Genomic DNA, 23,138 nt, shown 5'->3' on the forward strand with positions numbered 1-23,138 from the left:
AAAAACTCGAGAAAAGAGTAATGAAAACTCCGTTTTTCTCTTTTTTTTTCTCTCTCTTTCATCATTGATGCTTTCTACAGATGTGTGTATATTATTTATATTATATGTACAATACACGCAATAAGCCTATTACTATAACCATATCCATGGTTTCGAGGTATTCGAATTAAAAATACTTTATTGATGATTCCGTTAATGACGGAAATTTTCAGAAAATTATTGTCATTCTGTAACATAAACGCAATGATTACATTAGGAATTTTACTCAAAAAGCACGCAAAAATTATAAACTTATTTGAAGATATATATAAAATGCATAAGAATATAATTAATAATAAAACTATAAGAAGAGAATTATGTATTATAACTCTAGTCATAGTCTAATGTCTAATGTTTTATATGATACGATAAATCTGTTTTTGTTATTACAAAAACCTACACATTATTTAAATTATATAATAAAGTATATGATAATAAAATTGAAAGACATAAGATATAATTATCATTTCTTTCATATCACAATCATACGCCATTTAAAGGATTTTTTATAATACATTGAGTAGTTTATAAAATATTTATTACATTGCAGTATTTTTGAGAATACAATAAAAAAAATACACCATTTATTTATTAAAAAAAAATAAATAAAGTAGTCTTCTTTAGCCATCATTGAAAGAACTACTTATAACATAATGTAATGTCATAAATCTTGCAATTATTTTTGTTTAAAAGTTCTTACGACATACTTAAATATTCCTTCCCGACGAAAAATATGAGACTTTTTTTTTATTATAAATTTTATGTATCTGATAAACAAAACGAAACTCAGTATATCTATTTTAAAAATATTGCAAATATATATATATATATATATATATATATATATATATTGCTTTAGAAAATAATTTAATATGATATACAATAACATTATTGTACTCTACCATATAAAGTATATTCATTTATACATTATCAATTTCCTAATAATTAAATTGTATCTCTCCATTGTGTCTCATTTCAAGTTTCTTATTATCCTTGCTGCACATATATACACGAGTACTTATTATTTTTGTTAAGACGTACTATAAAAGACATAATTAACTTTCTAACATTTCTCATAAAAAGAGAATATAATAAAATAATTAAAAAATTTAATACATAATTTAAATTAAAATGCAATTAGACAACAAGAGTAGAGTATTGGAGTAAACACATCTACAAAAGTAACAGGACATTTATAATATTCATGATAAAAAATAAACTCTGGCACGTAATGCTAAAGAGATTACAGGTTCTGAAAACAAAAACTTTTTTGTAAAAAAGTATTAAATTCCACATACACACAATGAGCTTTCATTACTCACTTTTATATTTAGACATTATTAGCAAATTGCAAGCTATGTACGCTCTGTTAATATTTTGAGATACAGAAGTAATGAAAGATATATCGTTATATCTTTATATTTACATTCACATCAATACTTACGACATGTGTGTATGTATTAAAAGAATATATACTATATTACTACTGTAATTTAAAGATGGAATAAATCAAAGGCGAGATATAATTACAATTTTGTACGAAAATAAAAAGTATGTCTCTGCAGAAAGCGTAATTTTTTTTAAGTGGGTTGAAATATAATTTATATGCTAACTATACTCATATACACATACATAAAAACGCATAAATAAAACAAAAAAATATTTATTTTAACAATTTATCAGAAAGTGCGATGGCAAATAATATGTACCCATTTTTACTTGATTTACACTTTCTTCTTCAAGTGATGGCGAGGTCAACAAGGTTACCGTTCGGAATGGGAACGGTAAAAGCCAGCTACTCTGACGCCTTCAGCGTAAAGGGGTTAATAGATTGGTGGCTTTCTACGTCTTTAGATAGAGAGGAAAGTCTATTAGTACACGTTCGGCTTGCAATGTGTTAATTACCCTCCCTCACGAAGTACCCCGGTCACTCTGATCAACCAGATACTTCGGACCCTTCATGCTTTCATATAAAAACAGGTCTTCACTCTACGTCCACTTTATGCAAATTTTACGTACAACAGGAAGAGACTTTTTATCGGGAACAGCGAACCTTCGCAGCATTATTCTTATCGACATTACTTCGTTGCGATGCTTGCCACGCGCGATGTTTAATCTCACATCCAAAGAGACTCCTTCTATATTACTTTAATCTTCTTTGCGTATAGTTTTTATTGAACAACGGTGGTCTACGTGGATAAACCACCGATCAATATTGCGGTTAGGGCAGTTATTCCAAAATTTGTAAGCAAGTGGCGATGAAACGCCGATGAGGCCGTCGCCGACTGAAAATCGATCTGTTCGTCGCCAATATCATCACCTTTCAACATTGGCTCTTTCATACCAGCAGCTTTTTTTTCATGGTTGTGATCAATCTTCCATGTCTTTTTCGATTCTCGTCTTGTGCCCGGTTTGCGTGTAGTGGGCTTATCGATTCCTGAAAATAACAACGATACAATAAATTTAATAATTAAAGTTAGAATAATCAGGAAGGAGGGGAAATTAGAGGTACTTTTTTATAAAAAGTAAAATATTTTGCAGCATATTTTTATAAATCTCTTTTGAATTAAGTTACCTGAGAAAGAAGAAAATTTATCTATTTCTATTAATTTTCTACAAAATTATCTACTTTTATTAATTTTCTAAAAAAAGTTTCTATTCCTATTAACTATTTTTCTGGTTTATAAACTTTTAATCGAATCTTCTTTTAACAATGATTTATAGATATTATTTTTTCTTATAATATTCTAGGATTTAACATATGTTACTAATGTATAATCTTTGTATTAAAATTTTGTTAAAATCAATTATATTAAAAAATTAACTGAAGATTATATAGTCTCACATTACGCAATTTAATTTTACTTTATAAAAATTTTTTTCAATTAATTATTATATAATAAAACGTTATAATGTCTAAATAATTACAATAACAATTTTAAGAAAGCAAATTAATATAACAATTTATCTTAATTACAGTACACGCGATTAAATATGTGAATTTAAATATGTTTACAATTACGTAATAGAGAGAACACGATTTTAAAGTTAATTGTAGAAGCTAAAGATTCGTTTTCCTGTGTTAATTTCAATCACGTTTATCGTTGTTCATTAGCATTGGTTTTAACCAACCAGTTTCAATATAAAATATTTGCAACTGATATCTGTCGACGTGTAAACAAACCGTTCATATTAAGTAGAAAGGCTGGACAACAGTGAATAAATAATCATGATTTTTGCACATATAGCATCGATAAAACTCAATGATAATAAATAAAAAATACATCAATTAATCGTTGAAATGTAATATTGATAAACGAGCGAGCGCCTGAATTCGGGCTGATCATCAGCATGGAGATTGAACATCCGTTACAGTATGCAACGCAATACAAAGTCGCTTTACGTCGAATTGTGTTTGAAACAAACGAGCGTAAATGGCGAATCGAGATATCGGTAAAGCCTGTCCGCGAGTAATAACTGGAAAAATAATCGGCCAAGCGGTCGGACTTTCCGCGCGATGCTCCACGGGTTTGACGTATTGGAATGTCGTCCGAACGGCGTTCCCGCAAAACCCGGAGAGCTCTTGTCACTTGCACGCTCCGTCGAAATGTCGAGAGTTCGAAAGCGATATTAATTCTCTCGCGCGTGCATCGGCATTGCCGCACGAGACAAAACTACACTTTTTCTAATTAATACCTACGGGATGACAGCGCGCGCAGGTAGCGCAATATTCTCAGGTGACAACCCGGAAACAATTGAGATTACGGAACAAAGATGAATGTCAATATTTCTTCGACAGATTATGACAAGGACAATGTTACGGTTTTTCTTCAACTTTGATATATTAAACAGCAGATATTCGTGTAATAATTCCTGTAATTAATTAAAATAAAATAAAATTAATTAAAATTTAATTAAAATAAAAGTACAATGAAATCAAATGAAATATACTTTTACGTATATTAAATTGCCACACGTGCTTTAAAATACTGATATAATAATAAATTATTAATAATAATAGATTATATATTTAATTACTAATATAAATTATCAATTATACAAAATTTTTATATTTTCTTCTAGTTTATTCTTTCAAAATTTGTTTGTGCATCTTATAATTTGGAAATTGTCTTTGCTAAAGTAAATTCGGAGAAGATAAACACTGAAATACTAATCAACTTTCGTTTGATGTGCAGGAGCTTATGCAACGTTGATTTCAATTCGCAACGACAATTGTGTTTACTTCTGCAAGGTCAATGTATTTATGTTTGCTCATAGTACTGTTTGCAAATCTATGAAAGCATACATGCTGCATATTTGTACATTTGAGATGCAGAATGTGCGCTCTCGACTATCCTGACAGTTTACTGTAATAATATAATTTAACAAATACATTAATTAATACGGTTGGACACCACGTTTCGGCAATATCGGGACTGTGGTACCGTGGTCAGCTTTATGTACCACACTGTTACCGAGAATCGTTGAAATGGTTATCGTTCCGAATACCTTAAATTGCAAATTTACATTTATTAGCGCATGCCGTTATTATATAATTTTCTTTGATGCTTGCTGTATCTGCGGTAATGAATATTGCGACTGTGGTTTAAGATGCTCAGAGTTCTCTTCCATCTCACTGCAATTAGCCAGTAATACATTCCTCCCTTAAGACTCGCAATTCTGTTCACTGCACTACCGATGATGCCTGCCATTTCACGCTTAATAGCGTTTGAGTGTAAGCAATAAAAGCAAGGAATAAAATAATTCAACTTGTTTTTTTTTCATTCGTTCTCTTTTTATTCGTATTTCAAAAAGAATTACCAGTAGCCCAGAGAATTATGAATATACGTTAGAAATTTCGTCTGCATCATTAATATCGGAAAATTAAAAATGATAAAAGATGAAGAAAAAGGACAGATTGTAATTATTTTATTCTTAGACGTACAGGCTATCATATAAATTCAAAGAAATAGAGAGAAAAGGTAACTTATAACACGGCGCAAACTATTTAATACAATTAATTCAGCACACTATAATGCACCAATTTGATAATAACAGTGAATAGTAATTACATCACTAATTGCTAATAATCTTTAAAAATTATTGTAGCGTAATACCGGGCGTTGTAAAATCAGATTTACGAGACCAATTGTGATTTAATTCTTCCTCAAAGAACATTCGCTTGTACCGGCTAGCGCAGCAAAAGTGAACTAACGACCATGGCTTCCACGGCGCATTTATCGGTCACATCTGTTCGCGCGCGCTCGCGCACCCTCATCCGGCGATATAATGCAATTTGAATATAGGCCATCATGCACAGGACTTGCATGCCATGCGTGCACGTCATTGTACAGACTCGGAACGACCGACGCGATGGCGCGACTCGAGCGAAAAGTACTTTACACAATCTTAGCCGCCCTTAAAACAATCCCTTTGTAACTCGCTTCTTCCCGTACGAGCCGCGCTACGTCTATAATTTGTCCTTTTCTATCTTTCTTTTCTTCGTGTTTCAACTCAAGCAAGATTCTTATTGAAATTAACGATTTCAGCAGGCCATGTAATCTACGACTCATTTCTCTCGGTAATTATTGTTAATATTCTTAAGCATATATGGCGCGGGTAAATCTTTCGACTAGGGTGACAGGGCATGCAGGACGATTTCAATGGAGAACGGGAGGCCAATCTGTTAGATTAAATTATCGGAATAATTATTGGAGGTATGATTCGTGGGAATCGAAAGAAGAAATTCGTGACGGGCGCGTCCAGCTATTCCGCCATGTCGTTTCAACCGCAGCATTTTATTTGCAATTGTCGGTAATTAAGTGCCCCGCGCGCGCTACGACTCTCCTCTTCACCCCCTACCCTTATCCAATCATCATAAACGGCGCGATTTTCGTTAAAGAGCCATCACTCCCTTCCTTTCTCTTTGAACGGACCGCTTCCGTCCTTCCGCCGTCGTTACCTCCCCGTCCCTTTCCTCCCACCGTCGACACTCTAATTGGAGAGGCGATCAATTAACATCAGCGAGGTCGAACGGAACGGACGGGTCGTGCTTTACGTATTTGGTGTGCTTACCACTTGAATCTCGCGCGAGAGATCCAATGAAATATAATGACGGTAAACGGGATGGACGCGTGACGTAGTGGCACGAAGATGACATGACATGACACGACGCGATGTGACTCGACCTGGCTTGATTCACAGCAACGTTCCCTTTCAGAAGCCTACGAGGCCTCTCAGGCACTTTCATTCTCTATTGTACACGAAGAAATGGCGAGGCTACTAATGCCGTTAGCTAACGAGCAACATCTTTCACTGCGAGAAATTGCCGGTTTTTTTATTCCGTCACGAGAGTAAGCAAAGGGACTGGAGTAAACAGGAACGGAGAAAGGTTGTTTGGTTTCCAAAGTTCGTATGCACGGAAGGATGATGGAATTTAGCGATGGCGTCGTAGAACGAGAGACGGAGGGGGGGGGGTGCATTGGTACACTGAGATTGGGGCAATTACGTCGAGAAGGTTATATCGATCGGCGATAAACCGATAAGTTATCCGCTTAAGAATCACGAACGCTGCTGGTTTAATTCCGGAACGAGATGTTTCGCCCCCAAAATAATTGTGTACCAAAAAATATGTAGATTTTTCATTCATTGTCGACAAAGCGTCGCGCTTACGTATTGTGCCACAATGAGTTTCAATCTCTGTACATTTTCATTTTTATTTTAACAAGTTTAATTACCAAAATTGTCCCACATTATATTTCCCAATAATAAATAAAACTGATTTCTTCGCACGTACACGTAATTGTAATATGTCATTAAAAATAATAAAAAAATAAAATATACAAACTCATCAAGATTTCTTTTTCATAATTTAGTAAAATATAATGTTTTTATTGTCCCTTTTTCCATGCATGATGTGTATATTATAAAAAAAAAAAAAACTAAAGCAAACAAATTTTGTGCAACACCTTACAAAATAAAATTCAATTATTAATATATGCATTATCTGCCACAAGTAATTACGTTATTGAAGCATAAATATACTATATAGAGACAAAATGAGTAATATAATAAATAATGAAAAAAAATATATAAAATATTATAAATGAATACATTTCTAAATATTACTCACTATAAAGTTTTATCCTTCCATCAGTTTCTCCGAGAGAATTCGTTGCCACGCAGCGGAAGGATCCAAAATCCTGGACTCGTACAGATTTTATCACAAGCTTCATCGTCATTTCATATAATCCTTTAGGGATTGTTTCGACTTTATAATTCTCGTCTGAAAAGTGTGAAAATATTGACAGTTTTTGTTAGCCTGTGCATATTAAATATATTGATGTAACGACTTGTTATCAAAATCAAAATACTAAAAAAATTTGTACGACTAGAATTAATATATCTTATTTCACGCACACTATAATTTATATAATTAACGGTAAATTTTCTATTTTATAAAATATATTGTAAAATATAATGCAAACAGATAAATAAAAGTCTTATGTAGACATATAAGATTGTTCGTGTATATATGTATGTTTAAATTATTTTCCTTTTGTATCAAACAATTTATGTATATAGTAAATATTATATAAATGTTATTTTAGTAAGCCAGTTGTGTTTTCAATTGATATGGTGAAATAATATTACGTATTATTTATAAATAATAGGTTTATTATATATCACAGATATGGATTAACAACATCAATAGCGCGATTAATAAAACAATAATTATAAATTTCACATGTAAATGTAAATTATAATTATACTAGCTCTTTAATCCAAGTCAATAATTCGCGGGAGGTTGATAACTAGAAGCGAATAATGCGTAAAATCGGTTTTTTTGCTTTGATATAATTGTACTTGTCCCTCGTTAAAAAGCTAATCCGTTTCATTGCTGCGAATGGAATAGCACTAACTAGACAAGCTTTCACGGCAGCCCAGAATAACAGAAAATTCTGGATCGATGCGCGCAGCATAAACTTCGTATTTATGTTCCAAGCAGCTTAAGTATTATAGAACTGTGCAAAGTGTGCATGAAGCGGACCATGTTATTCGTGCAAATGTCATTTTTGTTCCGACGTGTAGAAAATAGCACGAATATCGATTTTTATATATTTGAGACTATGACACTGACAATGTGGAAATGTTATTTTAAAGAAAACTTACTAACAGATAATGGTGCAAGTGTGTATTGCGTTATATTCGTAATAATCATATCACACTTTTTTGCATCAAAGTTTATTTATCGCCGCTTTAGATATAAATAGATGTAATTTTAGGCAAATTTACTTTGTTCAAAAACGTAACCATGGGACAGTCGAAAAATAAGTTTTATTATACAATGAAATTGATGAAATAATTCATATTTTGCATAATATAATTCTCTTATTAAGTCGTCCTATCTATATTTTACCTTTTTGATAAAAGTTGTATTATTCTAATAAAATAATATCAGTTAACAGTATAACTAATGACTAATTAACGAAGTTATTTCTATCGATGCGTGCATGTATATATATATGAATGCTTAACGTCATAAAACCTCTTAAAACATTATTTCTGTTAGATAAGTGAAACAAAGGAACACAATATTTACGCAAATATATAAGAAACTTAATAGATTATTGCATTGAAAAACATCTGCATTTGCAGCAATTGTATAATAAAGTCTTTCTCTTCTTTACAATTAATCGACAAAAATTTCAATGCTAATTTTATTCTTCGAGTTGCGAACTTCTATCCAACGTTAATTAAGTGACTAGATCAAACTTGCGATAACAAATAAAAACTTGGATCTGCAAAACAATTCCGCGTGCTCTTAATTAATTCGAATGTACCTTTTCATTATAACACTTTGAAGAAAAATTTCAGCCAACCCGCGTATATATACGGACGATGCTTGTCACGTATTAGCGACCCGACACGATGGCATGCACACGTTTTAAGTTTTAATACCGCTGCCCTTGCCCTTAACCCCTTGGCATATCGCAAAGATGCATGGTAGCAATTAGAGTGAAACAACAGCGTTAGCGCGGTGTAATTAAGGCGAATCGCATTACAACTGTTCGTGCGTGCACCCCTCGGCACGCGGAAGAAAAGAACTTACAATAATTATCTCAAATTGGAATGAAACGAGCTCTCGGTTTTAGTAAAACTCTCATTTTTCCACCTTCCCAGATGGCGAATATTATATATATAAAATGCAAATATTTTTCAATACGATACGGAATATTAACAAGCACACATTTATCAGTTAAAAATTGCATTGTTTGTCCTCGAGAAATAAATATGGAAACATAACAATAGTACCTTAAATAGAGAATTTGCTTCAAATTGGAAATATATGAACTGTCAATGATTGAACTGTCAATAGCGTTATTGTTTTATCTCTTGATATTAATACACTTGAAGAATAAATTTAAATATTCCAATTTATATAAATTTTCCTAAGAAATAATATTAAAATAAATATTGTTTTTCTTTGTGTATTTTTAGTTTATCGTTTATTGTTGACGAAAGTAGAAAATCTTTTTTATAATAAAAATATGAAAATGTCTACTCACCATTGGCGATAGTCTCATTTGTTGGTTTCGTCCAATAAGTAATAGGACTAGGATGAGCTTCGCTATGACATTCCAATGTGAGAGTTTGTCCTTCGTAAGCACCTACTAGCTGATTTTCGATCCAAACCATAGGCTGAACTATATAAAGTAATATGTTTCAATAAAATATGTAAATTATATATAAAATGCAAACATTACGTTATTAATAATTTAAGTAGATACATATCTATTATGTTGGATATAAAATTGTGTAGAAGTGCATGTCTTCTATTATTAAATTTTTCTACCGTTGAAATAAAAATTAAGTAACCGAACAATTTATCAATTTCATGTTAATGAAATTTTACTATAATCACATTTTGATTTAAGACATGTAGACATATGTATTTAATAAAAATTTTTAAACTGTAAAATAAGTTTAATGAAGATCAAGATATCATCATCAAGATATATCTGACGTTTGACAATCTTATATAAAGATATATTCTGTTCATTTTTAATGTGTTTTTCCTCAGAAAATTTCTCTTATTTTTTAATCAATCCAAAAACGTCACTTGTTCTCATAGTAAGCGACTCGCGACACATCGCATAGCAAAATTACATAGCCAGCGGCGGGAAAGATTTAACTCCGTTTTCAGGAACAATGGCCCTCGGGATCACCTATTCACCATGCCCACTCTGAGAGACGTCGTTACGCGAGATCGCTTACAGCACGCGCGCGAGTACGACAATTTAAATTATATTTTGTGACAAAAACGCGACACATAAGAAAGAATTTCTAGAATAGAACACAAAACTGTATAACATCATTCATGCATATATCTACATAAGATATAACATGGGAACTGAATAATACCAAGTTTTTTCAACCACATTGAAAAAATTTTATTTCGAAGCAGAAATTATGATAATGTGATACTTTATGGATGTCTATTACATATCTTGTAATTTTTTTCCTATTTAAAGATTAATTAATATTGATAATGATTACTATAAGATTTAATAATTATATAAATAGACGTACAGTTTTTAATTTAATAAAATAAACCTGCATTTGATAATACTTCTCTCGAGTGCAATGAAAAAATTATTTATGGGTATTTTACAACGTTTCACATTTCAATGAAAGTGTATCTCTTGGCCATAAAACGGACTCTAGGATCACGTAGCAAAATTACGTACAGTGAACAGTGAGAAGGATCCGCTTGCTGACTGTAGGTGGCACCCCATTGGATGCTATGCAGAGATACGGTCCCATATGGAGACGCGTAATGCGTGTTATTTCCAGCTCCGGACCTTCGATACTCGCCGCTGTAACAATTTATACAGAAATTCAGGCATATAAATTCATATAAACGTAAATTACGGCATGTGAGTTATGTACGCTTCACTAACCGCTCAGAAACGCATCTGACAATATAAACACAATCTGATCAATTGTATGCATTAATGCCACGTCAATTTTTAATAGAATATTCTGAATTGTAAACACATTTCTCATCAAATTATCTTTCGGAATTTAGAGTCTTTATATAAAATGCTTTTTTTCAAGCCAAGAAATGTAGCCTTTTCAAACCTAATATTATCAATTAAATATATATTCTTAAATATATACATGCTTTAAATTATTATTATTAAAAAATACAAATATAATCAAACTGTTAATAATTCTGTTTATAAATATATAATACCAACAAACAAAAATTTGTATATTTTCTTCTCATTTTTTGATATATCATTTATAACGTATACATACATATCAATCAGCATACATATACTTTAATTATGTGGTAAGTAGTAAAAATGTGAAATGCAAATAATATATTTAATTTTACGTTCTGCAATTTGCGAAATTTTCAAATATACAATTTAAATAAAGCATGAAATATACTTTTTCGTCCACATTTGTTTATACCAAAATACAATAAATTTATTAAAATATTTTGCGATATACATATTAGTAATGAAAGAAGATAAAACATTGAATAGCTATTGAATAACATATTAGATGTACTAAATAGCTTGATAGCAAATTATACTAAATGGAATGTAATATTAATACGTGAAAGTGAACAAAGTAGTACTCATTATGTGTATGTCACAGTTGTAATTTCATGTATTGTAAATTAATATTTATTCTTTGACGTTTTCCAATAATTCCTGTTTCACATGCTGCAATACGGTCGACTAGCTTAATATTATGAAACAATTGATTTCAAGTTTAATTAAAATGTGTATTTCCTTAAAATTTCGATATTATATAATTAAATGTGCTAATCGATTTGTACATTGAAATCACAATTAGTTCCACATTGTGAGTGTGCAATAAAATTAAATTGACAAACTAGCAATATTTATTTTCAGATTGATTACATATAATTTACATTCTTTTCTTTATAGATCAACAGCGACCCCTACTAATGTATATACAATATTATATCTACACATTATTGTTAAAAAACAATGTTACGTAATTTATATACTAAAAAAAAGTTTATAAAAAATTATATAATAATATATAATACATAGTCCCTTTTTTACATTTAGTTAATTATTTATTACAATAACAACATATATAATATATATTGAAATTATAATATATAATTATATATGTATATTAAAAGTAATTTGCATAAATATACAAATATATACTCTATTTTAATATAAAATTTTTATAATGAAAAAATAAATATAAATATAGATATATATACATTATATAAAGAAGAATGTTTAACATAAAATTAAAATCTTTGGAAAAATAAAACAACAATAAAATTATTAGATATAATATTTAATTGTATTTATCATGTCTATTAAATAATATGTATGCGTATTTAGAATACTTATAATTCATTTTAATAATTTTATATAATAATATAGCCATTAATTTTATTATTTAATTATCGCGAAAATCTTTCTCATTGCGTTATTATTTACTTAATAGTGTAAATTATTTCTCATGCTTTTTGTAGCATTTGAATATGTACCATAAAATTTATGCATAACGACGTCTGCACAATATCTTGAAAAGCGTTTTCATTTTCGCACCTGTTGAGACCTTTGAGGTAAATTCGCACATCAAATTTTTATCATCTTCAGAAAGCAGACTCGCTTAGTATGGATTATCGTATAAAAATAAAAAGATAAAAGAACTCTTTTCGTCTCTCAACTATTATTGGGAGTCAAACGAAGTGCGCGAATTGAGTGAGAAAATCGTAAGAGCGATGGCGCACAGCTGTGCGATGGAATACTCTATTTTCCGGTACTTATCGTCTAATGGAATCGCGACTGAACCTTCCCGCAAAACGAACGCAAGATGAAGAGATGAATAAAAGGATAACGGGACGTGAAAAAACGCTTAAAGCGATTCCTTAAAATTGGTCCCGGAAGATAAAAGTTTCATCCATTGAATAAAGCATAGAATAATAGAAGCATGATCGCATGAACAATGTATTATCACCGCAAGATGTTTCTTTGCACTTCTTGACACGGCTCCTTTCGAAAGAACAAAAATACAAATGTATTGTACATTGGTCTGTAGGATCAGTGTTTCCGAAGCACAAAAATTCGGTAACGTACTCGACAAACAAAAATAGAGTAAAGGAGAAAAAGGTATGAAAGAATGAGAGAAAAATCTATAGCCGAAAAAGAGAGGGACCAAAGCGATATTTTAGCCTACCTTGCCTGATGTACAATCAAGAATGCCCCTGGCACTTGCTAGTGCAATTAGTCAACGAAAGATCTGAACGATCCTGACACAAAGCGGAAAACAAGAGAGATGCTATTGAACAAAGCTGGAAACCAAAAACGTGTGAATGATTGGATTGCGAGAATAGCGAATCGTTTGAGAGGTTTTGTAAAACAAAAACTTCTGAATTGAATGGAATTGAGTCTTTCAATTTTAATTTTACGTAAAGTTAAAAAATTAATTACAATTTTTAATATAAATAAACAAACAAATAAATGAACACTCTCCGAAAGGATTTCTGATTATGAGGCAAAAAATATTCTTGATGTGTTTAGTTATCGTCACAATCTCATGTAGTATAAAAATAAAACAATTTTAATATATTTAAAACAATTTTAAAATTAAATCAGTTATTCCTATTCTTTTCTCTTGAATTAAATAAGATTGTCTTATTTTTTTGAGACAACAGTATTATATACAAATCTAAGTTTATATATTCTTACATTTAGAATAACTTGCTTGATGTTAGCGCCACGATAGTTGGCGCTACCAAAAGACATCCTATTAAAAATTAACGAGATAGTACTAATTTTATTTTAGATTTAAGAATTTCCAACAAGAATAAAATATTGGTCTCAATAATAAATATGACTGGTGCTATATCGATTCTAGTTTATGATAGATTGAAGAGTAATAGCATTAATCTTTTCTGTGAGTGAATATATGTATATACATATATGTATATGTATATATAAATATATGTTATTTTTCAGAAGAAACATTAACGTTTAAATTATATAGAAACACGTGTAAAAGGTTAATAATGCAATATATTATCGTATTTTTGTAATTAGAAGTTAAATTAGTTAAAGAAATTGTAATAATAGTAAACTTCACAAGTATCAGCAATCATTATGCATTGTAAAATTGTCATTGATAAAAAGTTTTAGCTGAAATATTCTATCGCAAACACTTGTAGATAGTCTTTCTTCTACAACAATTAAGAAATTAAATTATATGTTGATTACTAGACTTTACTTAAAGATGGCACAACAGAAATTTGTTCCAAATTATAAACAAAATTAATTTCTCGTTAAATGGGTTAAGTAAATAAGTTTATATTATAAATGCTCGGCAATTTTATTTTGATAGACATTGCGCCAACGGCAGTTCGTTGATAATAACATCAGGAAAGAAACCATTTTGTGTAACGAATCGTTAAATTTTCTCGCCGGTAAGAGATTATAAGAAGCGGAAGGATAGTGGAAGAGTAAATTATTGTCGAAGCAATATATAAAATATCAATGAAATCAAAAGCTTCATAATTATAAAAAAGAAAAATATATACGTGATATTAATAAAAATAATCAAAAATTATTTAAAAAATATGTATTATAATATGCATTAATTAGTTCTATTCTAATCGATAAGCCAGCTTGCTTTGTCCGCATCAATTGCGACGTGTTCAATCTACAGTGTATTCAATAAAAAAACACACATATCGATTCACATAGCGTTATCCATCAAAATTCACTCAATGATCCGACCGGATTTACAATAAACATTCCGTTCAATCAGCACAAAATGACGCGACGAGCTTTCGTTCTGTTTTAGCGCGCGCAAGCAAGAAAAAGCCTCGCAGTACAAACATTCTGCGAACGGATTACGTTCAATATACGCGACGCGGGATAACAACAAAACAGGGTTGAAAGGGGAAACCGAGCGAGAGAAAACTTCCCTCGCGATTTAAGAGTTGAGTGTTTTTAGCAAATCGGCAACAATTGTGCAATAGAATATACCTAGTTAGTATCTGAAGAATTAATAGTAATAGTAATAGCGCAAAGATACGTACCTTCGTGCCAGTTTGACAAGCTAATCGTGCCACCCGCCTCACGACGCCACGTGACCGTCGGTTCCGGTGTTCCTGTCGCCGCGCACCGTAACGTCACGTTGCTGCCCTCCCGCACCACCATGTCCGTGCTGGTGGGGTAGTCCAGGATATCCGGTGGCACTGAAACAATGACCACATTGCAACGAGAACGTCCCGGAGGCTGCGTGTGCGTACCAACACACGGGGAACATTGCGCATAGCAGCATCCCCCAGGCCAGATAGATGGATATCTCTCGGTGGCCGATCATGCTCTGTCACCGTCTAACCATGTCGCAATATTCTGCCTGTGTACCGCACCGCGGGAGCACGCGCGAACATGAGAATGGGGGCTTCGCGCCCCATTCGTTCGCGTATACGGCGGATTCGCTCGTAAAATTTCGATTCGCTCGGCAGATCTCGTTTTCGCCTCGTCGATCTCGAATTTGCTCGAATCTTCGCAGCTTTCCGGTCTACGTCCGGTTGGCACCCCCTTTTCCTAGCAGTCTCTGTTTTTTTTTCACATGCGAGATATCTTTTTATTACATTGGAGAAACTTTTCATCGATCTTTGACGCGTCGATTACGGTGCGTGACTTTGAACGAATCGTAACTCACATTACTTTGTTATAGATTACAACCGGAAGCTCGATATCGGATGTTGTAAAAGAATGCATAGTATTAGGGCGTCGTAAAAATATATTTTTACGATATATATATATATATATATATATATATATATATATACTTATCTTTGAGCGCGAAACCACAAGTTGCTCGATAAAACGTTGGTAAGGTTCATACAAGCTGATTAAAGATATACTGTATTTCAACGCAAGATAAATATATTTTATATAATATATATATATATATATATATATGTATATGATCGCCTATAAAATATACACACATAACTTAAGTGGTTGTAAATTAAATAAAATTATAATTTTATTAATTTAAGCATACGTACAATTTAATATATTTATACATATATTTTTGCTATATGTATGTGATAGTTAATCTGACTGATAGAGAAAAACTTTTTATTAAAAGCTACAACATCTTTGCATATTAATATATGTACAAGTGATACAAACAGGATTTGAACTAAGAGAATGTAACTGAATTATTCAAATTACTCGAACTTTATAAGCAAGCAATATATCATGTAAAGTAAATCCATCGCACAGCTTTATCCAAGTTAGTAAATAATGGTTGGATATATGTGGCATTGTTCTGTGTTTAGGAGATGTATATATATTTGATAGCTTAGAGAAACTATGCTTAGTCTTCTAATCTGAGTAAATAAATCAACCAAAATATCGAAATCAATAAGAAATATATTTCCTGTTTGTCTTGTTTTAATATACGTACATTTCGCGTGATTTTTATTTCTACTAATCCACAATGTAATAGAATATTTGTATTAATGTTTGCACCTCTTTATAAACATAAAAGAAAAAAGATTCTAAAGATATTGTTCCAAAAGATATGCTGCTATAAAACGTAGAAAAATATATAAAGAATAAAGCAAATGAGAATAGGACCGTTCAATTTTCTCTCTTGCTTTGACAAACGCAGCAAAATATTCCAGAGAGAAACCGGTCGCCTCAATAGGAACAAAAATTCAGAAAAATCTCTCTCCTGTGGTTAGATTTTTTGTATTTATATATAAAATTATATTGATTGAATTTTTGTATATATTATTTATCTGATCTGTATCTTATCTTGAAATCTGTATCTACACTTATTATATAAATAAGTATAAACATAACTGTTAAATAAAAATCTAAAATTATTATATTGTGCAGAATAAAAACCTTTTGAAAAAAAGCTTTTTTGAAAAGATATAATTTTTTATTATTTTTCAACTGCAGAAATTAACATTAGTGCAAAAATTATTTTCTGCGGATTACTCTCTAAGTTATGTATTTATCAAATTATAAATTAAATTATTAATTATCTTTATTAATTATTATTATTTGATAATAAAAGCACATACTCTTTAATAATAAAATAATGTTTTGAAAAAATACTACTTCCATGTTTCTACATCCAAATATAGGGAAGGTCATTGCTCCTGCCGCAGGACAAATTTACTCACGCGCCAATGCTCGTAAGTTAAATTAATCAGTGTCTCTTAAATATCTATATATATAGATATAGATCTCTCATATATATATATATATATATATATATATATATATATATATATTAGAGATAGTTAAATAAAACAGACAAGATAATAAGATGGCAAGACGACAGAATGACAAAATGACAGAATGACAAAACGACAAAATTAAATGTCAAACTTATCTAGTTTGCAAAATGTTATAACATTAAGAATACTTTTAAACTGCGAAGAAGTGCTATAAAATGTTTATCATAAAAAGGATTATTTTATTATTTTATAAATTAATTAAAAGTTTAAATTGTATTTAAATGTATATAAATATAAAATTATCGAATAATTATATTATTGGCTTATTAAGCTAATTAGAGTATTATTTATCGATTAGACCATAAATAAAAGTTTTTTGCTTGTTTGTAAATATAAAGTTATTTCTCCAATTAGGTAATAAAAATTTATTATTTATATAATAAATTTTTATATAGTATACGTTTGTAATTAAAAAAAATATTGTACTATGTGCTAGTTTTTTACATTTATATCAAAAATAAGAATTATTAAGATTGCAAGTTTTGTTTTTATTCATAAAAAAAATTATTTTAATGAGAAAATTACTATTTTCGACTAAAATGAGAGATTTCATAATTGTCACAAAATGTTGTTTTTTAGATATTACTCGCTATAAGAGATTTCTTCTAAACGTCAATAAAATTCATGTTTAATATAATAAATTACTTACTTTCCTTACATATTATACATTAAGCACATTATATAAAAAAGTATCTCACACACTAAGAATATTGTGTGTCAGTAAATCCTCCTCTATAGTTTATCTTTTTATACCGCTTTATGCGGGAAGGGTTCTTTTTTTGACGTAGCTTGTAAACATTTTTACCTTAGTGTTGGCAACACAAAGATTATTCGCGCATGCACACGAGACCGATCTTTCAATGCAGTGTATAGAATATAGAACAATGTTTACGGCATCGCCAGCACTCTATGATAATCGACCCACGTCCTTCGCGAAAATAATCTTTATCGCACGAGGATAAAGGGACCACCTCGTCTCGATACATTTTCCACAACAACAATGCGAAAAATTTCATTATCGACTTGCTTTCGAGACGGAATAGAGCCGAATATGGCCGGCGCACATGCAGTTTGTACCGGAAAGACGGCTGGCCGGGAATGGTTTCCCACGGCTTACGCGGACCGAGTTCTTTCCCGGTCACGAAAGAGGCTACCTTGGTGAATAGTCTTCTCTCAGAGACCGACGTCGCGTCCCTCTGGTGAGTTACGAAAGACGTGTTCGGAAGGCAAAGAGGTTCCAGGACGAAGTTTCCGCGAACGCGAAAAAGTACCGGCGTGAATGGTACTTCCGTGTACTAACGACAGGACGGGGAAGATAGACGAGAGCTACGATTGCATAATAGTAGAAACTCGAAGCACATTAGAAATATAAAAACTTTTATTTATGTGCTAATCGATGAATAATACTCTAATTAGCTTAATAAGCCAATAATATAATTACTCGATAACAACCGATTGTCCTAATAATGATTTCTGGCATACACAATTGTAAAAAAATCTAAATAATTTATCCTCATTTACCAATAACATATTTCAACGATATATATTTATAAATTTTTAAGTGTATATCTAAATTAAATTAATCTTATTTTATAGATGTTCAAAATGTGCAGAGCCTGTATATCTAGTTTCTTTTTTTATTTAAATATTATTAAAATCGAATCAGAATTTAAATTTCTTTTTTAAATAAAAATAAAAAAATTTCCTGTTTTTTATTCTCGTTTACTTTATCTCTCTATTAATAAAAAGTTCATTATTATTTAATTGATACTGCAATAATAACTCTCAATACAAAGTTTAAATTATATATTTCTAAAGAATTATTAACAATTTTATAAATCCTTATTTAACAAACAAAAAATAACAATTTAATGATTAGTAAAAATAAAATTAATATAATGTGAGCTCATACGTTTTCAATGAAGAAACGTCAAAGCAATGGTATTTTCGCAATGTTTGTGCGATTCTAACAAAGAGATAATCGAAATGAGGTTGCCTTCTGACGACACAGCAAGTCACAACAGAACAGTCAAATAGCGAGAGCTACTGTATGGCGGTACGGAGCGAATTCTTCCAAAGAATTAAGCGGGCATCGGCCATCGAGCAAAAAGCAATCCCACGCCAGCGTCGCTACGCGCCCGCGCCATCACAGGTCACAGAGATATCACCGGGCCCGGCGTGCAATTCATTTCGCGCTTTGCTCCGACTGTGTCGGGCGCAAACGGAGCGAAAAAAAGCACCGTATCCGCAGATAGTATATTTATTGATACGGGAAAACAATTGGGTCGAATTTATTATTTCACGCGTGCCCGCGCACCGACGTGCGCTGTTGTTTTTGTTTGTTTTCACGGATCCCGTTTTATATTCGCGCGTAGACTGTACGACTGTACATCGCGTTTCATACCGCCGATATCTTCGAGTGTCCTTTTGAATGGCTGCTATATTTTGCGACATACCGATAACGTTTGAAAAGTTCGATCGGTCGAACGAATGTGAACCAACGTGATACTAAATTGATGTATGCGCGTCAATCTCCGGAGATTGAATTATGTCATATTGCAGTAAGAACACTGTCAACTCTCTATCATCTGAAATAATCTCGATTAATGCGATGTATTCAATCTATTATTTCTACAGTCATTTTTTCTATCAGTGTTTTATAATAAAGTATAATTACAATATATTTCTTCTTTATAACACATCATTGATATTATTTTTTTTATAATTCAAAAATATATATTCCTTGTAAATTATTATTTATTATAATTTATTTTAAAAAATATATTAGGAGCAATTGTATAGAGTTCACAGCACAAAATTAAGGTTAATATTAAATCCTTCAAATGTTTATAAATAATTTTAAGTTTCTTGAATAAATACAAATTAAGATTAATATTAAATCCTTCAAATGTTTATAAATAATTTTAAGTTTCTTGAATAAATACAAATTATTTCATTCAGAAATCAGGCATTTTCTTTCAGTGACAGAATATAAATTTGAGTTTTCTAAGCAGCATTTATATGAAAATTCAAATATTCTTCGAGTAGTATATTCAGGTCATCTATATCAGGTCATTCGCGTATATTAGGAAAAAATTTACAATCTAGTAATTGATCGCGTAAGTAAGAACATATAATGTTACAGCGAGGCAAGTTGAGCAGGGTAACAATTTTCACTGCGACAAAGAGAAAATTAACAAAAGTTAGCTGCGATAAAGCTTAAACTTTATATTTATATATGTATCCTACACATACATGTATCGAATAAACAGAGATTGCGATTCACAACATTTTAAAATTTTTTTATGTAAACTTTTTTGTTTATGGATACAAATTAAATTAATAATTATAAATAAACAAAAGGTATATCATTGCTATATACATAACAGAAATCTATATGTTGAATGCAATCTGCAGTCAATAATCAAATTTGCTCGAAATGAAAAACACATTCAATGATAAAATTTCTGCAAGTCAATATTTTGAACGATTTATCGAATCTATATGCAATATTTTCTATTTCCATATTTCAATATTTTTTATTTTTTGAATTTTTAAACAAGCTTGGAGATTAAATTCTCTCAACAATTTGAATTATCCAAAACATATTATCGCAAAGACGTGAGAACGACGATATATAGATTACAAATTGTATGCTTATTCGAGCTTACTGACATAGAGAAAATTATGACTATTACTGTTTTAGTTATTATTGTTTGATTATTATAATTATTATACATTATTGTTTTAAAATAATTTTCTTATTGTCAGTCTAAATATATAGTGATATTTTACTTTGTACTCATAATGATTTGCGAGCACGCATGTTGAAAATAACTTCAATAAATTTCTTATCACGCACACATTATCAAAAAAGCAATTCGGTTTCAACAAATAATGCAAACATGTGTAAGAGTTTTAAAAATGTACAATAGAGACTGTAACGAATTCGTGCAAGTATAATTTTTCTTCTTGTGTCCAACCTCTTTCTCGATGCAAATTAAAGCAAAATAATACGATCGATGTTTAACGCAAGAAAAAAAAACGAGCAATTATGTCTTCTATTTTCTCTTTATCCTTATTTTTCATTTACCTTAAAATACATATATTGTTTATACAAAAGCTAATAATTTACCGTTACATTTAAATCATATTATACACAAAGCTATAAAAAGCTGTGTAAAATAACATTTCATAAAATAATAAATTGACATAAGTAACAGAATAATAAAAATTGATCACAATATTTATATGATTAGAGATTCTAGGATACATTTTCATCGTAATGATTTGCATCAGTACCAATTTTCTTGTCCCTTCCCGCTCGGACGATGCAAACTACTGAAAAATACGATGTGTCATCCGATAAAATGAAATGAACCAAAATAACTGGCACGTCGCTTTTTTTCTTTTATTCTTACTCTTGACGATATGGTCGATGATAGACCGGACCGATAAAGAAGAATCTTAACGAGGGGTTGCAGTGAGGTTAAACTATACAGAGCCGTTGCGGCTAAGGGGCGGTTTACGACGCGAGGAGGTCGACCGGTTATTAGAACGTAGAGCACGACTTACCGGGGAAGGTGTCTAATAGCCCGCCAAGAGTACAATCGCCCTCGAAAGGTTTCGGCGTGTGGGGTACGTACTTTACATATATTTGCATTCCGCCGCCACAAATCCAGCCGATCGCGGAAGGTCGTTGCGGGTAATGCGGGGAGGCGTCTCTATCTTGGCAAGCTATCCGAGAGAGAGAGAGAGAGAGAGAGAGAGAGAGTTGAGGTGTGAAATCTTTAATCTGTTCAACTCTTTTTCTCGTCCAGCGCAAAAAATTACTTTAAATTTTAAAGCAAAGTTCAGCACAATAGCTTTTTTTAATCACACAGAAAAATATCAATAAATTGTACAAATAGAAATAAACAACAATCAATAACTACATAAGTAATATAAAACATGTTTTAATATTGTTAATTAGTTGATTAGTTTTTAAAATTAAAATTAGTTTTTATTATATTAACCTTTATATGCTAAACCATATATATTCATATATCTCATTTCTATTTTATTTTTATTTATATAAATATATATATATATATATATATATATATATATATATATATATATCATTAATCTTCTCTTACAATTAGATTTTTCTAAATAGATAATAATTTAAAAATAGTAACTGTTGCTGCTGCTGTAATTGCTTCTTTATCAAATTTATCAAATATTTTTTAATTAATAGAGACAAGAACACGCTAGCATGCAAAATATGAAATTATAAAATATCTGTATCATTAGTATGCAATAAGGTATTAAATCACATTACGCGATAAATGAAGCGATTTTTCTTGAAAATAAATGTTTAATTATACATCCATTTATGAACGTTCAGCTGTCTCACTTAAATCCTAGTTAACGTGAGCTTTGCAATGTATCAATGGGATACTATCAGTGAGCTTGTTAAGAGATATAAATCAGTAAGCTCAACTGAGGTATTTATGGAGATACATTAGCTTTCCACGAGAGTATAGAATGCCAGCATTTATTTGGTAATTTCCGGCAGTCTGATATTCATCTCCCGAATGCTATTGCGCTAGAAACGCGATAGAGTTGACCAACGATTTCCAGAGATCAGGATTTGTGTCAGACCTTTGTCAAGTCAACTGATAATTGGTAGTGAAAAAGATACGTTCGTTAATCTAAAAAAAAGAGATAAACTTGATGCCAGTTTAATGAAGACGCGGAATAACTGTTTGTC

General features: G+C 30.9%; 1 protein-coding gene across 1 annotated transcript in view; it reads right to left on the reverse strand.

Annotated features, from left to right (window-relative positions):
• Positions 1–961: 961 nt before the first annotated feature.
• Positions 962–23,138, reverse strand: part of LOC140666160 (neurotrimin) — an 81,855-nt gene continuing 59,678 nt past the window's right edge. Inside the window, exons 4-8 of the mRNA XM_072893042.1 lie at positions 15,149–15,307; positions 10,791–10,919; positions 9,609–9,746; positions 7,172–7,324; positions 962–2,476 (exon numbers count right to left, since the gene is read on the reverse strand). Of these exons, the coding sequence (XP_072749143.1) occupies positions 2,229–2,476; positions 7,172–7,324; positions 9,609–9,746; positions 10,791–10,919; positions 15,149–15,307 (827 nt within the window). The 3' untranslated portion in view covers positions 962–2,228. The remainder of the gene's footprint in view (positions 2,477–7,171; positions 7,325–9,608; positions 9,747–10,790; positions 10,920–15,148; positions 15,308–23,138) is intronic.

This window comes from Anoplolepis gracilipes, chromosome 5, assembly GCF_047496725.1.
Source record: "Anoplolepis gracilipes chromosome 5, ASM4749672v1, whole genome shotgun sequence".
In the NCBI taxonomy this organism is placed as follows: Eukaryota; Metazoa; Arthropoda; class Insecta; order Hymenoptera; family Formicidae; genus Anoplolepis; species Anoplolepis gracilipes.